At 33.0% G+C, this 15,264-nt stretch overlaps 1 protein-coding gene across 1 annotated transcript; it reads right to left on the reverse strand.

Annotated features, from left to right (window-relative positions):
• Positions 1–221: 221 nt before the first annotated feature.
• LOC120218794 (IQ domain-containing protein IQM1-like) lies at positions 222–2,609 on the reverse strand. Its single transcript, XM_039215687.1, has 8 exons — positions 2,584–2,609; positions 1,869–2,503; positions 1,709–1,774; positions 1,523–1,611; positions 1,316–1,403; positions 999–1,229; positions 800–901; positions 222–708 (listed from the first exon to the last, which is right to left on the reverse strand). Exons 2-8 carry the CDS (start codon positions 2,466–2,468, stop codon positions 283–285), a joined length of 1,602 nt encoding a protein of 533 aa, XP_039071618.1. The 5' UTR covers positions 2,469–2,503; positions 2,584–2,609; the 3' UTR covers positions 222–282.
• Positions 2,610–15,264: the final 12,655 nt, after the last annotated feature.

Here is a 15,264-nt window from a genome sequence, read left to right on the forward strand (position 1 = left end):
ATACAGAATATAAATTAAATGTTCTATTAACTTTTCATGAATTATTTATTATACACCGAAAAAAAGGGGGGAAATCAATTAAACTAAAGTAAATACAAAATGATGAATCAAAAAGGAAAAAATAATAAAGAATTAACATTTTGTAGGGTAAGTTGATTGTTTCCTCCTCAACTCTTCCTTTCGAAACAAGCATTGCTTTAGAAAGGGTGGTCAGTAGATCTTTTGAGTCTTTGACCCAAGTCATAAAACTAGTAAGCCATCTCCCTGGGTGAAGTAGCTTAGTTAGCTTATGGTTATGGGCCTTGGACTAGGCAGTCCCATGCCTGCAATCTTTGGGGAAAGATGGATCCTTGGACTTGGTCTTGGTGAAGGAATTGGGCCAAACTTTAATCCAGGAGTAACTCTTGGTGATAGATTAACTTGTTCAAGTGCTTTTGACTGCAGATCACTGGAGTAGTCGCGCACGCACCCGATGCGGGGTCCGACCCCTGAGGTCCACTTGGATGATAATCTCTTAGTCGGGGTGGCAACTGGTGCTGGCGCCTTGGAACGGTTGGTTCTAATCTTTTCATTACGACCATGATTGGCTGTTTCCACCCTCTTGATGCTGTCACCTCCATCCCCAACATCAACTTTCCTGGTTTCATCAGAACCGACCAAAGGACCCGGCGGTTGCCCGTATGGGTGATCATCATCAATAGCACACCTCTGTTAAATGGAGAAAACATCACAAACCTCGTATAAGAAAACTAATCCAAGTAAATCCTTTCTTAATCTAATCTTAATCCATATTTTTTACCTTAACATTAGTGAGATTCACATGATTTTCCTCGAGGAAACTTATGAATTCCATGAAATTCTCTTCCGTAGGTAGATAATGACCACTGTAAGGCCATATAGCCTGAAAAAAACAAGGACAAAAGAGTCGGTGTCAAAACATTAAACCATAAACGAATACACTACATATTGGATTGCATGAATTTGGTTTTTTTTTTTACCTCGAGAACTCCATCACGAGCAACTAATCTTCCGGCAGCGGTGGTGGCACCGCCGGCTAGAAAACTCGAATGCTGAAATTTACCCTTTTCCTTTCTACCCACATACAAGGCCCTACTTGTGCTAAGAACAAATATCCATTTGCATTCAGCTGTTGTGTTCACTGGTAACCCACTTTGTTTGAAAACCAGCCTCCCATTGTCAACTAGTACCTCATATCCTTCCCTTTCTTTCTGCAAGTAAAATAATCGTGTAAGCAAACATTAATTGTTGAAACTGAAAATTTAAGTATTTAACAAACCGTCAAATCAACACGTACTGGTCCAAGATATGTGATGCATTGCTGTTGTAGTTTCTTCCTTGGACATTTGCCAAGATTTACTTCTTTCCCATCTCCAACATCCAACCTTTCGAGAAAGAAAACATCAGAGAAAGTGTTGGGAAACTCCATTTTTTCTTAAAATTTTCAGAGATGTTATGATGAATAGGTTAGGAGAAAAAAAAAGTCTCAGGCTAGTAATATCACCAGTAAAAGAAAGGTTGTGAGCTTTCACTTGAGAACCAAACGTCATAATACAGGTGCAAGTTATGCCCATATCGATGTCTCGGATCAATCTGCAACAAGACATGAAAACGGTTCGATCATTTATGTCCAGATAAACTTGATGAACCAGAGAAGTGGGTGAAAAGTAAATGTTTGCAAACAACTTACAGCTTCAAGCCAGTGTTGAAGGGCTAATTTCTGAGCCTTTTCATCCTTGGACAAACCCTTTCCAACCTGCAAATAACAAGGAAGAAATAGCATTAATATTGATTAAAGAAATTTGAAAACATACGACATTTGGATTACTATGTTAATAAAAAAAGAGTACCTTTGCTGCTCTTGTTTTGGCTCTTGCCCACCGTGAAACTGCAGATTCAGGTTTTTCAACATCGAAGAACGAAACAGAACTTTGTTTGAGCTCTGCAAGGTCTAATACCTTCCACCATAGCTCCTCGACCACCACGGCACAATCCGCAAGGTTTCTCCGAGTCCTGTAGCTCTTGTAAACCTTTTGAAGCTTAACAGCAGCCGCATCGAGCTCACTAGCGGGTCTTGGTGAAAACAAAATCGTCGGTTCTGGCAGTGAAAGCGTGGGCATTGGCTTATGCAGCAACCCATTCGAAGCACTAGAACCTGATGGCTTCCTTTTGTCTTGAACCAGATTCTTGAACGAAAGCGTTTTCTCAAATACTATATTGTTCTCATCAGATTTGCTAGTTTTCAGTGTTAACGAACTTTTCCTTTGAATCTTGTCCAACCCAGAAGCTGAGTTGGTTATGGCCTCTGAATCCGTTCTCTTGAAGCTGTTTACCCTCAAGGTCACCTCTCCATCTTTAGAACTGAGACTGACATTGTAAGCCAAATCGAAAAACCTGTGACTTAGAATTTGTTGCCAGGCAGAGAGAAGCAAGGAAAGCGACAATCCCATAAGCCTTCAGTAACTTTTATTACAAAACAACAACCCTGTACCTGCACATGATTTGAGAAACCAGTTAAACCGATAATTGAAGATGAAAAAACAAATAAAAATGAACAGCATCTACCTGAATTCTGAATAATTGTGTTCTCTTTCCCTTTGGGATGAATTGCCGATCAAAACTATGTTTCCCAGGCTCTGGCTGCTTTCTCTCTTTATATATATGAAAAAGGAAATCTGGAGTCCAACTAAACCTTCAAACACGTACCAAGAAAAAAACCACGAAAGTCTCGTGGTTTGATGAATTCAAAGTTTTGGAATATTGGAATTATTAATGGAAAATTCGTAAAGGGTAAATTGAAATGTCATTCCCTTTCCTTCCTGGAACGTAAGAGATGGAAATACGAATTTGCAGATACTTTGTACAGAGGGAGTAGATTGGTCAATGAAAGTAAGCTTATTGTAAAGAAGGAAAGTTTCCATGAAAATGGGGAAATTTAAGCAGCGACTATTGAATTTAAGGTGAAAAAACAACGATTTTGGGATGAAATTGAAAATATAATAAATATTATAATATTTTAGATTGAATACAATTTAAAATATTATATTTTTAATATTTTTTCATAATATTTTAAATTCAATAAAATTATCAATTAAAATATATAAAATTTTAAATTACGTTTAACCTATAATATTATAATTTTTATTATATTTTCAATTATATTACAAAATAATATTTTTAACCTTAAATTACACTCCACGTACAATAACTATCCCATAAAATACACGGAAGCGGCTTTTAAGTTTCCATGGAAAATGTGCAGTGACGCTACTGAGATTTTTGTTTAACAATAACAGTCAACGAGTGTATGGTCATACACGCGCCTTCCTATTCGGGTTGAGATTTGAAACATTTAAGGTCTGATGTCAGCTCTGTTATTGTTGTTGTTTGTCCACTACTGCCGTATCCCATTGCTCCCCCACCACTTTTCTTGACTTCCATTTCTTTTGCAATCTCAACGCTGACTTCGGTAAGAGGGCAGTTCAAATTTACAGTATTTACTAGAGCAAAATCTATATGTTTGAGATTGTATAAGAGATTAATATAATGTTAAAAAACAGTATAACTAGAGATATGAAAATAATTTTAATAAAATCGTTTTAGTGTGACTGGAAATGTTGACTTATACCTAATATATTAATTAATTACAATGGCATAGCCGGTAAACTTATATGATCAGTAAATATCGATATTTTTTCACAATTATAGATACTTTCGAATATTAAAAAAAGATGAAAAATGAAAAGTCTGCAAAGTATTAATATTTTTTTCATAAATATCGATACTTTTAAATCTAAAAAAAAATGAGAAGGCTGCAAAATTTTAATATTTTTCTACAAGTATCAATACTTTCGAATTTAAAAAAATAGAAAATGAGAAGACTGCAAAGTATCAAACTTTTTTTTTTAAATATCAATACTACGATCTGATGGTTGATACTTTAATATTTGATGAATGATAAAATATCAATACTTTTTCTATTATGTTTGATACTTTAACATTTGATAAAATTGATGGAAATTAAAATATTAATATTTGTTTATTTGAAAAAATTGTTCAAATTAAGATCGAAAGTTACTTATTTGAAATTTTTTATTAAAAATATCATTATAAAAATATTGATAGTGTAATAATAATTACAACTTAACCGGTTAAAATAAAATAGGCGCAACCTATTACGTTAAACTAGCTACCGATTTATTTAAAAATGTAAACAATAAAATATTTACAATTTAGTCGGTTAAAATAAAATAGGCGCAACATATTACGTTAAACTAGCGATCGGTTTGTTTAAAGGTATACTAATAATGTAAACGATAAAATAAAATAGGTGCAACTAGCTACTACTGTGTTTAAAGGTATAATAATAATGTAAACGTTAAAATAAAATAAGTGATACCTATACCGTTAAACTAACTAACGATTTGTTTAAAGGTATTGAAATAATATAAACAGTAAAATATTTACAACTAACCGGTTAATATAAAATATGTGCAACATATTACGTTAAACTAGCTATCGGTTTGTTTAAAGGTATAATAATAATATAAACAGTAAAATAAAATAGGCACAACCTATTACGTTAAACTAGCTATTGGTTTGTTTAAAGGTATAATAATAATGTAACCGGTTAAAATAAAATAGGCGTTACCTATTACGTTAAACTACCTACTGATTTGTTTAAAGGTATAATATTAATGTAAATAGTAAAATATTTACAACTTAACCGGTTAAAATAAAATATGAGCTATCTATTACGTTAAATTATTTACCGCTTTGTTTAAAGGTATAATAACAATGTAAACGGTAAAATAAAATAGGTGCTACCTATTACGTTAAACTACCTACCGGTGTGTTTAAATATATAATAATAATGTAACCGATTAAAATAAAATATACCGATTTGTTAAAATGTATAATATTAATGTAAACGGTAAAATATTTACAACATAGCTGGTTAAAATAAAATAGGTGTTACATATTACGTTAAACTACTTACATGTTTGTTTAAAGTTATAATAATAATGTAATCGGTTAAAATAAAATAGGCGCTACCTATTACGTTAAACTACCTACCGATTTGTTTAAATGTATAATATTAATGTAAACGATAAAATATTTACAACCTAACCGGTTAAGATAAAATAGGTGCTGCCTATTACGTTAAATTATGTACTAGTTTGTTTAAATGTATAATAATAATATAAACAGTAAAGTATTTACAATTTAACTATTTGAAATATTTTTTTTAAATTCGAAAGTATCCATACTTGTAGGTTGATGTGAGGTGGAGTTCATCAACTTTTTCAAAAGTATTGATACATCATATATCAATTATCGATATTTTAACATTCATCAACTTTTTCAAGTGTTAAAGTCTCTATAACAGTCATAAAAAATCAATAATTTTAAAGTATCGATACCGGATATTAATAATTTTCCTTAATACGTGTCGATACATATACACTAAGTATCGGTATTAATAATTTTCTTACATCTACACTAAGTGTCGATAGAGAGTATAAGAATTTCGATACATCTACACTAAGTGTTGATATTTTTACAAAGATATTTTGATGAAATTTTTTAAATAAGTAATTCTCGATCTTAACATATCATTTTTTCAAATTAACAAGTTTCTAAAATGATAAAATATCGAACGTCATAAAAAACAATATTGATATTTGCTAAAGTATTGACAATCATATCATAATAGTATGAATATTTATTTTAAAAATAATTTTCATCCAAAGATACATAATATATTAAATAACTACTGATTTCATTAAACACAACTTTAATATTCCAGATAACAACCTGCTTCTTTATTCACAATAACATTATTGGGCACAACCTAGTATGTTAATATTTATTTATTTATAACAAAATAAGTATTTAACTTGTTTTATTATCGTGTGATTTCTAAGGCTACATCAATGTTGAAAACATTTTGATATTTCGATATAACAAATTAAGTTAAATGAATTTTAAGATTGTGCAATAAGGTTTTCTAAGTATATTCGATATAATTATTCGAATATCAAAACATTACTCTAAATCTTTGAAAATCATTTTTAATCCTTACTCAAGTGTAAAATTAAGTTTTAATCTTAAAACAATTTCAAAATAATTTTACAAAGTATTTCGAACCATTTCAATACCAAATATTCCAGATTGCTCAGAGGGAACCGATTCCCCCACAAGGGGGTACCGATTCCCCCCTGAATGGTTTGGCTCCGAGAATTCCAGTATGCTCGGAGGGAACCGATTCCCCCCTGTGTAACGGTCGAAATATTTGAATTTTACACTTAGGGAACCGATTCCCCATGGGGGGTACCGATTCCCCCACACTCCAAGCTGTTTTATTAATTATTTTCACACTGAAACGGCTATATTATCTTCTCTAATCATCCCCAACGTTTAGAAGTGATTCAAGGTGTATTTAAGCAAGCTTAGAAGCCATTGATCAACAACAAGAAAACATCAAGCAACTAGAATCAAAAGAGAATCAAAGAAAAAGCATCAAACCTCAAGTTTGAGCATTTCAAGCCTATTTTTCATTCAATATTCATTTTGCTTTCAAGAACACTTATTGTGCTCAATTGTATTCATTTTTGAGTGTTCTTTTCTTTTTTCTAGAATTGTGCAAACAATCTACCTTGTGAGGATTTCCTTGTAAGTTTACAAATTTGTATTGTTCTCTTTGAGAGAGAGTGTTTTCAAGAATTTGGGGTATAATTCTTGAGGGTTTGTAAGGTTGCTCTTTGTCCTCAAAATAAAGACAAATTAGTGAATTTGTGAAAAATCCTTAGTGTGGATATCTAAGGTAGTGGACGTAGACTTTGGTTGAGAAAGTCGAACCACTCTAAATCGCTGTGCAATTATTTTTAATTTTCTGCAAAAGCTTCTACCAAAATTTTATTGCTAATTCACCCTCTCTTGGCCGATTTCGTCAATCAATTAACTCAACAATTGGCATCAGAGCCTAACTCATTTGAAGGTTTAATCGCCTCTTGATTCGATTCGGGAAGAGTTATATCGATAATCAAAGTCATCAATGGCCTCCGCTTCAAACTTCGACTCCGATCTCGATTCGATGCCCGTCAACAAGTCTCCTTTCTTCAATGGGGCTAACTATGCCTATTGGAAGAATAGAATGATGTACTTTATTCAAGCAAGTGATATGGGAGCATGGAATGTCGTAGAAGAAGGATACTTCAAGCCTCTCACTCATCCAAGATTATGGAGTGAAGGAGAGACAAAAATGTTCCAGCTCAACTTCAAAGCCATCCATATCATATTTTGTGCTCTTGGACCAGATGAATACGGAAGAGTTTCATCTTGTACAACCGCCAAAGAAATATGGACAAACTTTAAGTCACTCATGAAGGTACCAATGAGGTAAAGAAATCTAAAATTAGTATTCTAACGCATAGCTATGAAAATTTCAGGATGAAACCAAATGAAGATATCAAAGCTATGACGGATAGATTTTCACCGATTGTCAATGGTCTCAAATCATATGGAGAGATCATTTCAAATGAAAAGCTTGTGAGGAAGTTAGTCTACTCCCTCCCAAAATCGTGGCAATCAAAGAAGACGACAATCATCGAGTATAAGGATCTAACATCCTTAACTCTTGAAGAGCTAATCGGTTCACTCCTCACTCATGAAATGATGCTTGAAGATGAGGTGGACCTTGATAAGATTGAAGAGACACCAAAGGAGAAGGAGAAGAAGAAAAACATTGGAGTTGCTCTCAAATCCACAAAAAATGAGAGTGATTCGGATGAAGATGACGATGACGAGGAAATGGCATTGTTTGCCAAATGGTTCAGAAAAATGATGAGACCTTACCGAGGAAGAAAATTCAAACGAAATGAAGGCCTCAAAAATGAACAAAAAGAAAATGACCCTATTATTTGCTATGAATGCAAAAAGCCAGGGCATGTCAAATATGATTGCCCACAATTAAAAAGGAAGGGTCAATCAAAGAATAAGCACAAGGCTCATGTGGCTACATGGAGCGATGAAGAAGCCTCCGATGAAGAGGAACAAGAAGTAGCAAACTTGTGCTTAATGGCATTCGGGGAAGATTCTAAGGTAACCTCTAACTCATCTGATTTTGATGATTTATCCTATGATGAGCTATTAGAGGAATATAACGGGTTGGCTTCGGATTATGAGAAATTGTTTTTAAAATATAAAAATGATGTTTCAAAATTGAAAAATGAAAATAAACTCATATCCAAAACCAACAACGATCTTGAAAGTAAAATCAAAGATTTGCAAATCAAACTAGAAGAGTTTGAAAAGAAAAATTTAGATTTGCAAAATTTACTTTCAAAGGTCAATGATGATCATCAAAAGAAAATTGATGATCTTAAAGCTTCTTTTGATAAAGTTGGAACAAAACGTTTTGAAAGTGGAGAAAATTCAAAATCCAACTTTGTTAGAAAAAGTTTTAAAAACTACAATCATAGAGGTCCCCAAAGAACCTCTAATAGAAAAATCGTTAGAAGTATATGGGTTCCTAAGGAGCTCAATACTACTAAAGATAAGGACATCCTACACAAATGGATACCTAAGGGGACTAGGATTTTGGAAACTAATGAATATGGACCCAAAAGAATTTGGGTACCAAAAATTAGAAATTAATCTATGTTTGTAGGAAAAGGAGCATTGCTACAAGGCACGGGAAACAAATTCAAACTCATGGTACCTTGACAGTGGATGCTCAAGACACATGACCAGAGACAAAAGCCGGTTCATTAAGCTTAACGCCAAAAATGGAGGAGAAGTAACTTTTGGTGATGATTCAAAAGGTCACATTGAAGGTATTGGTACTATCGGTAATACCTCTTTCATACAAATTAAGAATGTTTTATATGTGAATGGATTAAAGCATAATCTATTGAGTATTAGTCAATTTTATGATAAAGGATTCAATGTCATGTTTGATATTAATAGTTGTAAAGTCATTGACATTGCATCTAATCAGATTATGCTTGTTGGTCATAGAATAGGAAACATATACATGGTGCATTTAGATTCTATTGATATGACTAATTTGTGCCTAGTGGCTAAGGATGAACATGATAGTTGGTTTTGGAATAGGAGACTAGGACATGCTAGTATGAGTGTTTTGCAACGGCTAATTCAAGGTGATTTAGTTCGAGGGTTGCCTAAGCTTAAATTTGATAATGATAAAATCTGTGATGCTTGTGCTAAAGGAAAACAAAAGCGAGTTTCTTTTAAATCCATTAATGACGTATCAACTAGTAGAGTATTACAATTGATCCATATAGATCTTTTTGGGCCAACTAGGACTACTAGCTTGGGTGGAAAACAATATGCATTTGTCTTGGTAGATGGCTATTCTAGATATTCTTGGGTTCTATTTTTAAGTACTAAAGATGAAGCATTAGAACATTTCATCACATTTTCAAAAATAATCCAAAATGAAAAAGGTTACTCTATAAATAGTGTTAGGAGTGATCATGGAACTGAATTTGAAAATCTTAGATTTATTGAGTTTTGTAATTCTAATGGTATTAGCCATAATTTTTCAGCACCTAGAACCCCTCAACAAAATGGAGTTGTTGAGAGGAAAAATCAAACTTTAGAAGAAATGGCTAGAACCATGCTTTATGAAAATAATTTGCCAAAATATTTTTGGGCGGAAGCCACAAATACCGCTTGTTATGTTATAAATCGAGTAATGATTAGGAAAATTTTAAAGAAAACTCCATATGAAATTTTCAAAAATAAAAAGCCTAACATTAGCTATTTTCATCCTTTTGGATGTAAATGTTTTGTTTTAAACAACGGAAAAGAGAACATTGGCAAATTTGATGCTAAAAGTGATGAAGGAATTTTTCTGGGTTATTCCTTAAATTCTAAAGCTTATCGAGTATTTAATAAAAGAACTTTAGTTGTAGAAGAGTCTATACATGTTGTTTTCGATGATAATCCCCTTCCGAGGAAGGATTCTTGTGTGAATGATGATGTAGGTGTTATAAATACAAATGACGTTAGACATGACGTTGGAGAGCCATCATCAAAGGAAGAAACGAAAAATGAGGAAACTCATGATCCTCTTGAGAATCCAACCATTGAAGAAAGGGAAGTATCTTATCCAAGAGAGTACAACTATGTCAAGGATGGTGAAATTATAGGTGATCCATCCAAAGGGGTAACAACTCGATATTCTCTTAGAAATATTTGTATTTATGTTGCATTTATCTCATGCATAGAGCCTAAGAATATTAAAGAAACATTAAATGATGAACATTGGATTATGGCTATGCAAGAAGAGTTAAATCAATTTGAGAGAAGTAAAGTATGAACATTAGTTGAAAGGCCTAGTAATAAATCTACTATAGGTACTAGATGGGTATTTAGGAATAAGCTTGATGAGAGTGTAATATAGTGAGAAACAAGGCTAGACTTTTTGCTCAAGGGTATACTCAAGAAGAGGGCATAGACTATGATGAAACATACGCTCCCGTAGCTAGGATGGAAGTAATTAGAATGTTACTAGCATTTGCATGTTTTCATGAATTTAAATTATATCAAATGGATGTTAAAAGTGCATTTTTAAATGGTTTTATAAAAGAAGAAGTGTATGTGGAACAATCTCCGGGTTTTGAAGATTCAAAATTTCCGGATCATGTTCTTAAATTGACAAAAGCACTTTATGGTTTAAAACAAGCTCCAAGATCTTGGTATGAAAGATTGTCAAATTTTTTAATTGAAAAAGGTTTTTCAAAAGGGAATGTTAACACTACATTGTTTTTAAAGCATAAAGGTAACGATTTATTAGTAGTTCAAATTTATGTTGATGATATAATATTTGGTTCTACTAATGATGTTCTTTGCCAAGAATTTTCCAAGCTAATGCAAAGTGAATTTGAAATGAGCATGATGGGGGAGCTCTCATTTTTCTTGGGACTCCAAATCAAGCAAAGAAAAGATGACATCTTCATCAATCAAGCTAAGTACGTCAAAGATATGCTCAAGAAGTTTGGACTGGAATATGGCAAACCTCATGACACTCCAATGAGCTCTTCAACAAAGCTTGACTTAGATGAAGGAGGTAAATGTGTAGATGTTAAATTATATAGGTCAATGATTGGATCTCTACTTTATCTAACTGCAAGTAGACCAGACATTATGTTTAGTGTTTGCTTATGTGCTAGATTTCAATCATGCCCTAAGGAATCACATTTACTAGCTGTTAAGAGAATCTTTAGATACCTTAAGGACACTCCTAGTTTAGGTCTTTGGTATCCTAGAGACTCTAGCTTTAGCTTGCATGCTTTTTCTGATGCGGATTATGGAGGATGCAAATTAGATAGGAAAAGCACCTCCGGTACTTGCCAATTCCTTGGAAATATGTTGATTTCTTGGGTTTCAAAGAAACAAAATTGTGTTGCATTATCTACCACTGAAGCCGAATACATTTAAGCTGGTAGTTGTTGTGCACAAGTTTTATGGATGAAACAACAACTTTTTTATTATAGAATTGAAGTTGGTACCATTCCTATCAAGTGTGACAATACTAGTGCTATTTGTCTCACTAAAAATCCCATCCAACACTCTAGAACTAAGCACATTGAAATAAGACATCACTTCATTAGAGACCATGTCACTAAGGAAGATGTAGTTCTAGAATTTGTTGATACTTTGCACCAATTAGCGGATATCTTTACAAAACCTTTAGACAAGGAAAGATTTTGGACACTTAGGAGAGAATTAGGTTTAACCAACCTATCTTCACTTAGTGTTTAAAAATAATTTTAGCACTTTTAAGACTAAATGAAAAATACTAATTTTTAATTGCATTCATTGCTATTAGTTAGGGGGAGTTTATGATTCTTGATGAAAAATTAATTTTATGTTCAAATATCATTTAAAGAATAATTTGATTGTTTGAACATGATTAATTTTCAATATATGAGTTGCCAATACCACTAGAGAAAATTAATTTAGCATTTTGTGTGTTTAAAATCAGATTTTAGCATTTTGGTGCAGAGGGAATTGATACCCCCATGAGGGAATCGATTCCCCCTTTGAAAGGGAACCAATTCCCCCCACAGGGGAATCGATACCCCCCTGGGGTTCTGGTTTTATCGGGCAGAACCTCATTTTCTTTGCTCAAACCCTCTTCTCTTCACGCCGTTTCTTCCCTCTACTCTCTCAAATCTTCATTCTTGCCTCAAATCAACGTTTTTAATTGAAATTCACTTCAAATATCATCTTCTAAATCTGTTGGAATCATCAAAAAAGGTGCAAACTTCATCTAATCTCACTCAAATCTGAAATCCTTCAAGGTATTTTTCCAAAACTTCTATTTCATCAATTTATGAACATAGAACTAGTTTTAATTAGTTCTAGGTTGAACTTTAGATTGGACATTGAATGTTTAGTGATTAGAAACTAGGTGTTACAACTAATTTCATCAAAAACACAAGAATTTTTTAAAAATTTTGAAATTTTCGAAATAAAAAAAATGTTTTTCAAATTATTGTGTTTTGATTGAATTATGTTATTGTTATGAAAACTATACATATATTGTTTCTCAAAATCGTATTTTTCAAAAGTTTTCAAAAACCTTGCCCATTAGGATTGATTTAGAGAACCTTGAAATATTGAGGACTCAATTGAGTTTTGGGATTGATTGAATTGCATACATGTATTTTCAAAATTGCAGGTTATCCATTCTATTCTGATTTCCTAAACCATGTCCAATCCTAAACGTGCTAGGTCGTCATCTAGTCGCTCACACCGTCAACCAAATCCACCTCCAAATCCTCCTCCTATTCCTGAAAATCCAATTCCTAATCCTAATCCCATTGATCCTAATTTGACTTTCCAAAATTCGTGCTTTAATCATCCTGGTCCTAGAAATCATCGTTTTTGGTATTATCAATATTTCGACTCTTACAAAATTAGAGAAGAACGTATTCCTTCTCGTCAAGCTATGTTAGATATTAATTTTAAATATCTTCCTCTTTTACAAGAGTGGAAATTTGACAAACTTTTTTATCTTGAACCCATTGTCTACCATCAACTTGTTCGTATTTTCTATTCTAATGTCGTTTGTGTTAAAAACCGAATTGAAACCGAAACCATAGGAATTCGTTCTACCTCCTAGGACAATTCTTATATATTGACTCGGCTTACATAGTCAATGCATTCAGATTAGATAATGATGGTATTTCAAATGAAAAACAAATCTTAGGATCTCGTTATAAAAGAAGGGATAGTGCAAGTGTCTTAGACCTTCATGAATATTTTCTTCATCTAATGATTTCTTGGTGGTTTCGACCATCCGAAGGTGTTATTCTACTCTTAGAGCCTTGGATATTTGGTGGTTACATTGTTTTGAAAATGGTATTAAAATAAATCTACCTCAGATCATTTTTGCTGAAATTGTTGAAACCGTAAACCTTGTACCTAACAAGAAACTCTGTTCATCTCTAGTTTACGGTTGCATTTTGAGTAACCTATTTTCTAAAGCCGGGCTTAGAGTAGGTCTAGATGCCTCCTTTCCTCTAAAGAAACAAATTAATCTTCTTTCCTTAACGAGAGCGGGATGGATTAAGGATAAGGAAACTGGTGAATGGATTCGATCGTCTGAAAGTACTCCGGGGGCAAGTTCTTCACGAACACAACCAGAAGCTGACGACGATACCGAGCTTGAACAATTAATACGAGACATCGATGAAGCCGAAGATGAGCCTGAGCAGCCCGAGGAGCAAGCACAACAAACGCATCAAATGCCTCCATATTTTTAATCCTTTATGGAGACATTCGATTTCCGATATGCTACCATGGATTCACGCTTTACTTTTATAGAGTCTCATTTATCCACAATGGGAGCTCAACAATTAGAAATTCTTTGGGAGATGCGTGCAACCAACGAAGCAACCAACGCGCGTATTAATGAACTCACTCACGAAATGGCCGCTATGCGAGCTCGTTTTCCTCCTCCCGATCCGGATGTTTGATTCTATGCTTAGTTTTTTAAAACTTTGAACTAAAAGATTATTGTTTTAACATTTTAAATATTTTGGAATGTTTGAATTTGTGGATTGAATGATTTTGAATTGTTTTGGATTTATGAGAGCTTATATATTTGGTGTGGTTAAATTTATTCATTACTGCATCATTTACATCATTTTAGCAATATGACCAATTTTTCCATGTCACATTAATTATGAATATTGATTATGAAACTAATGGCTAACGTTTCTCTTGATTATGATCTTAGCAGCTTAATCTATATACTCAATTGGCTAAATGATTTCAAAACCTTGTTTAAATTCTTTACAAATGTCTTTTTGATTTAACAAAAAGGGGTAGAAGTGTTAAATGTGTTAAATGTTTTAAAAGATGAGTAAATTTTAAAGTAAGGGGGAGTAATTTTAAAAAAACGTCGGTTTTTGATGTCAAAATCTTAAAATTACTAAAATGTTTTGTTATATCAAAAAGGGGGAGATTGTTGAAAACATTTTGATATTTCGATATAACAAATTAAGTTAAATGAATTTTAAGATTGTGCAATAAGGTTTTCTAAGTATATTCGATATAATTATTCGAATATCAAAACATTACTCTAAATCTTTCAAAAATCATTTTTAATCATTACTCAAGTGTAAAATTAAGTTTTAATCTTAAAACAATTTCAAAAACAATTTTACAAAGTATTTCGAACCATTTTAAAGCCAAAAATTTCAGATTCCTTAGAGGGAACCGATTCCCCCCCAAGGGGGTACCGATTCCCCCCTGAATGGTTTGCCACTGAGAATTCTAGTATGCTCGGAGGGAACCGATTCCCCCTAGGGGGTATCGATTCCCTCATGTTTAACGATCGAAATATTTGAATTTTACACTTAGGGAACCGATTCCCCATGGGGGGTACCGATTCCCCCCACGCTCCAAGCTGTTTTATTAATTGTTTTCACACTAAAACGGCTATATTATCTTCTCTAATCATCCCCAACGTTTAGAAGTGATTCAAGGTGTATTTAAGCAAGCTTAGAAGCCATTGATCAACAACAAGAAAACATCAAGCAACTAGAATCAAGAGAGAATCAAAGAGAAAGCATCAAACCTCAAGTTTGAGCATTTCAAGCCTATTTTTCATTCAATATTCATTTTGCTTTCAAGAACACTTATTGTGCTCAATTGTATTCATTTTTGAGTGTTCTTTTCTTTGTTCTAGAATTGTGCAAACAA

Source organism: Hibiscus syriacus, unplaced genomic scaffold (assembly GCF_006381635.1).
Source record: "Hibiscus syriacus cultivar Baekdansim isolate YM2019G1 unplaced genomic scaffold, ASM638163v2 tig00110201_pilon, whole genome shotgun sequence".
Taxonomy (NCBI): domain Eukaryota; kingdom Viridiplantae; phylum Streptophyta; class Magnoliopsida; order Malvales; family Malvaceae; genus Hibiscus; species Hibiscus syriacus.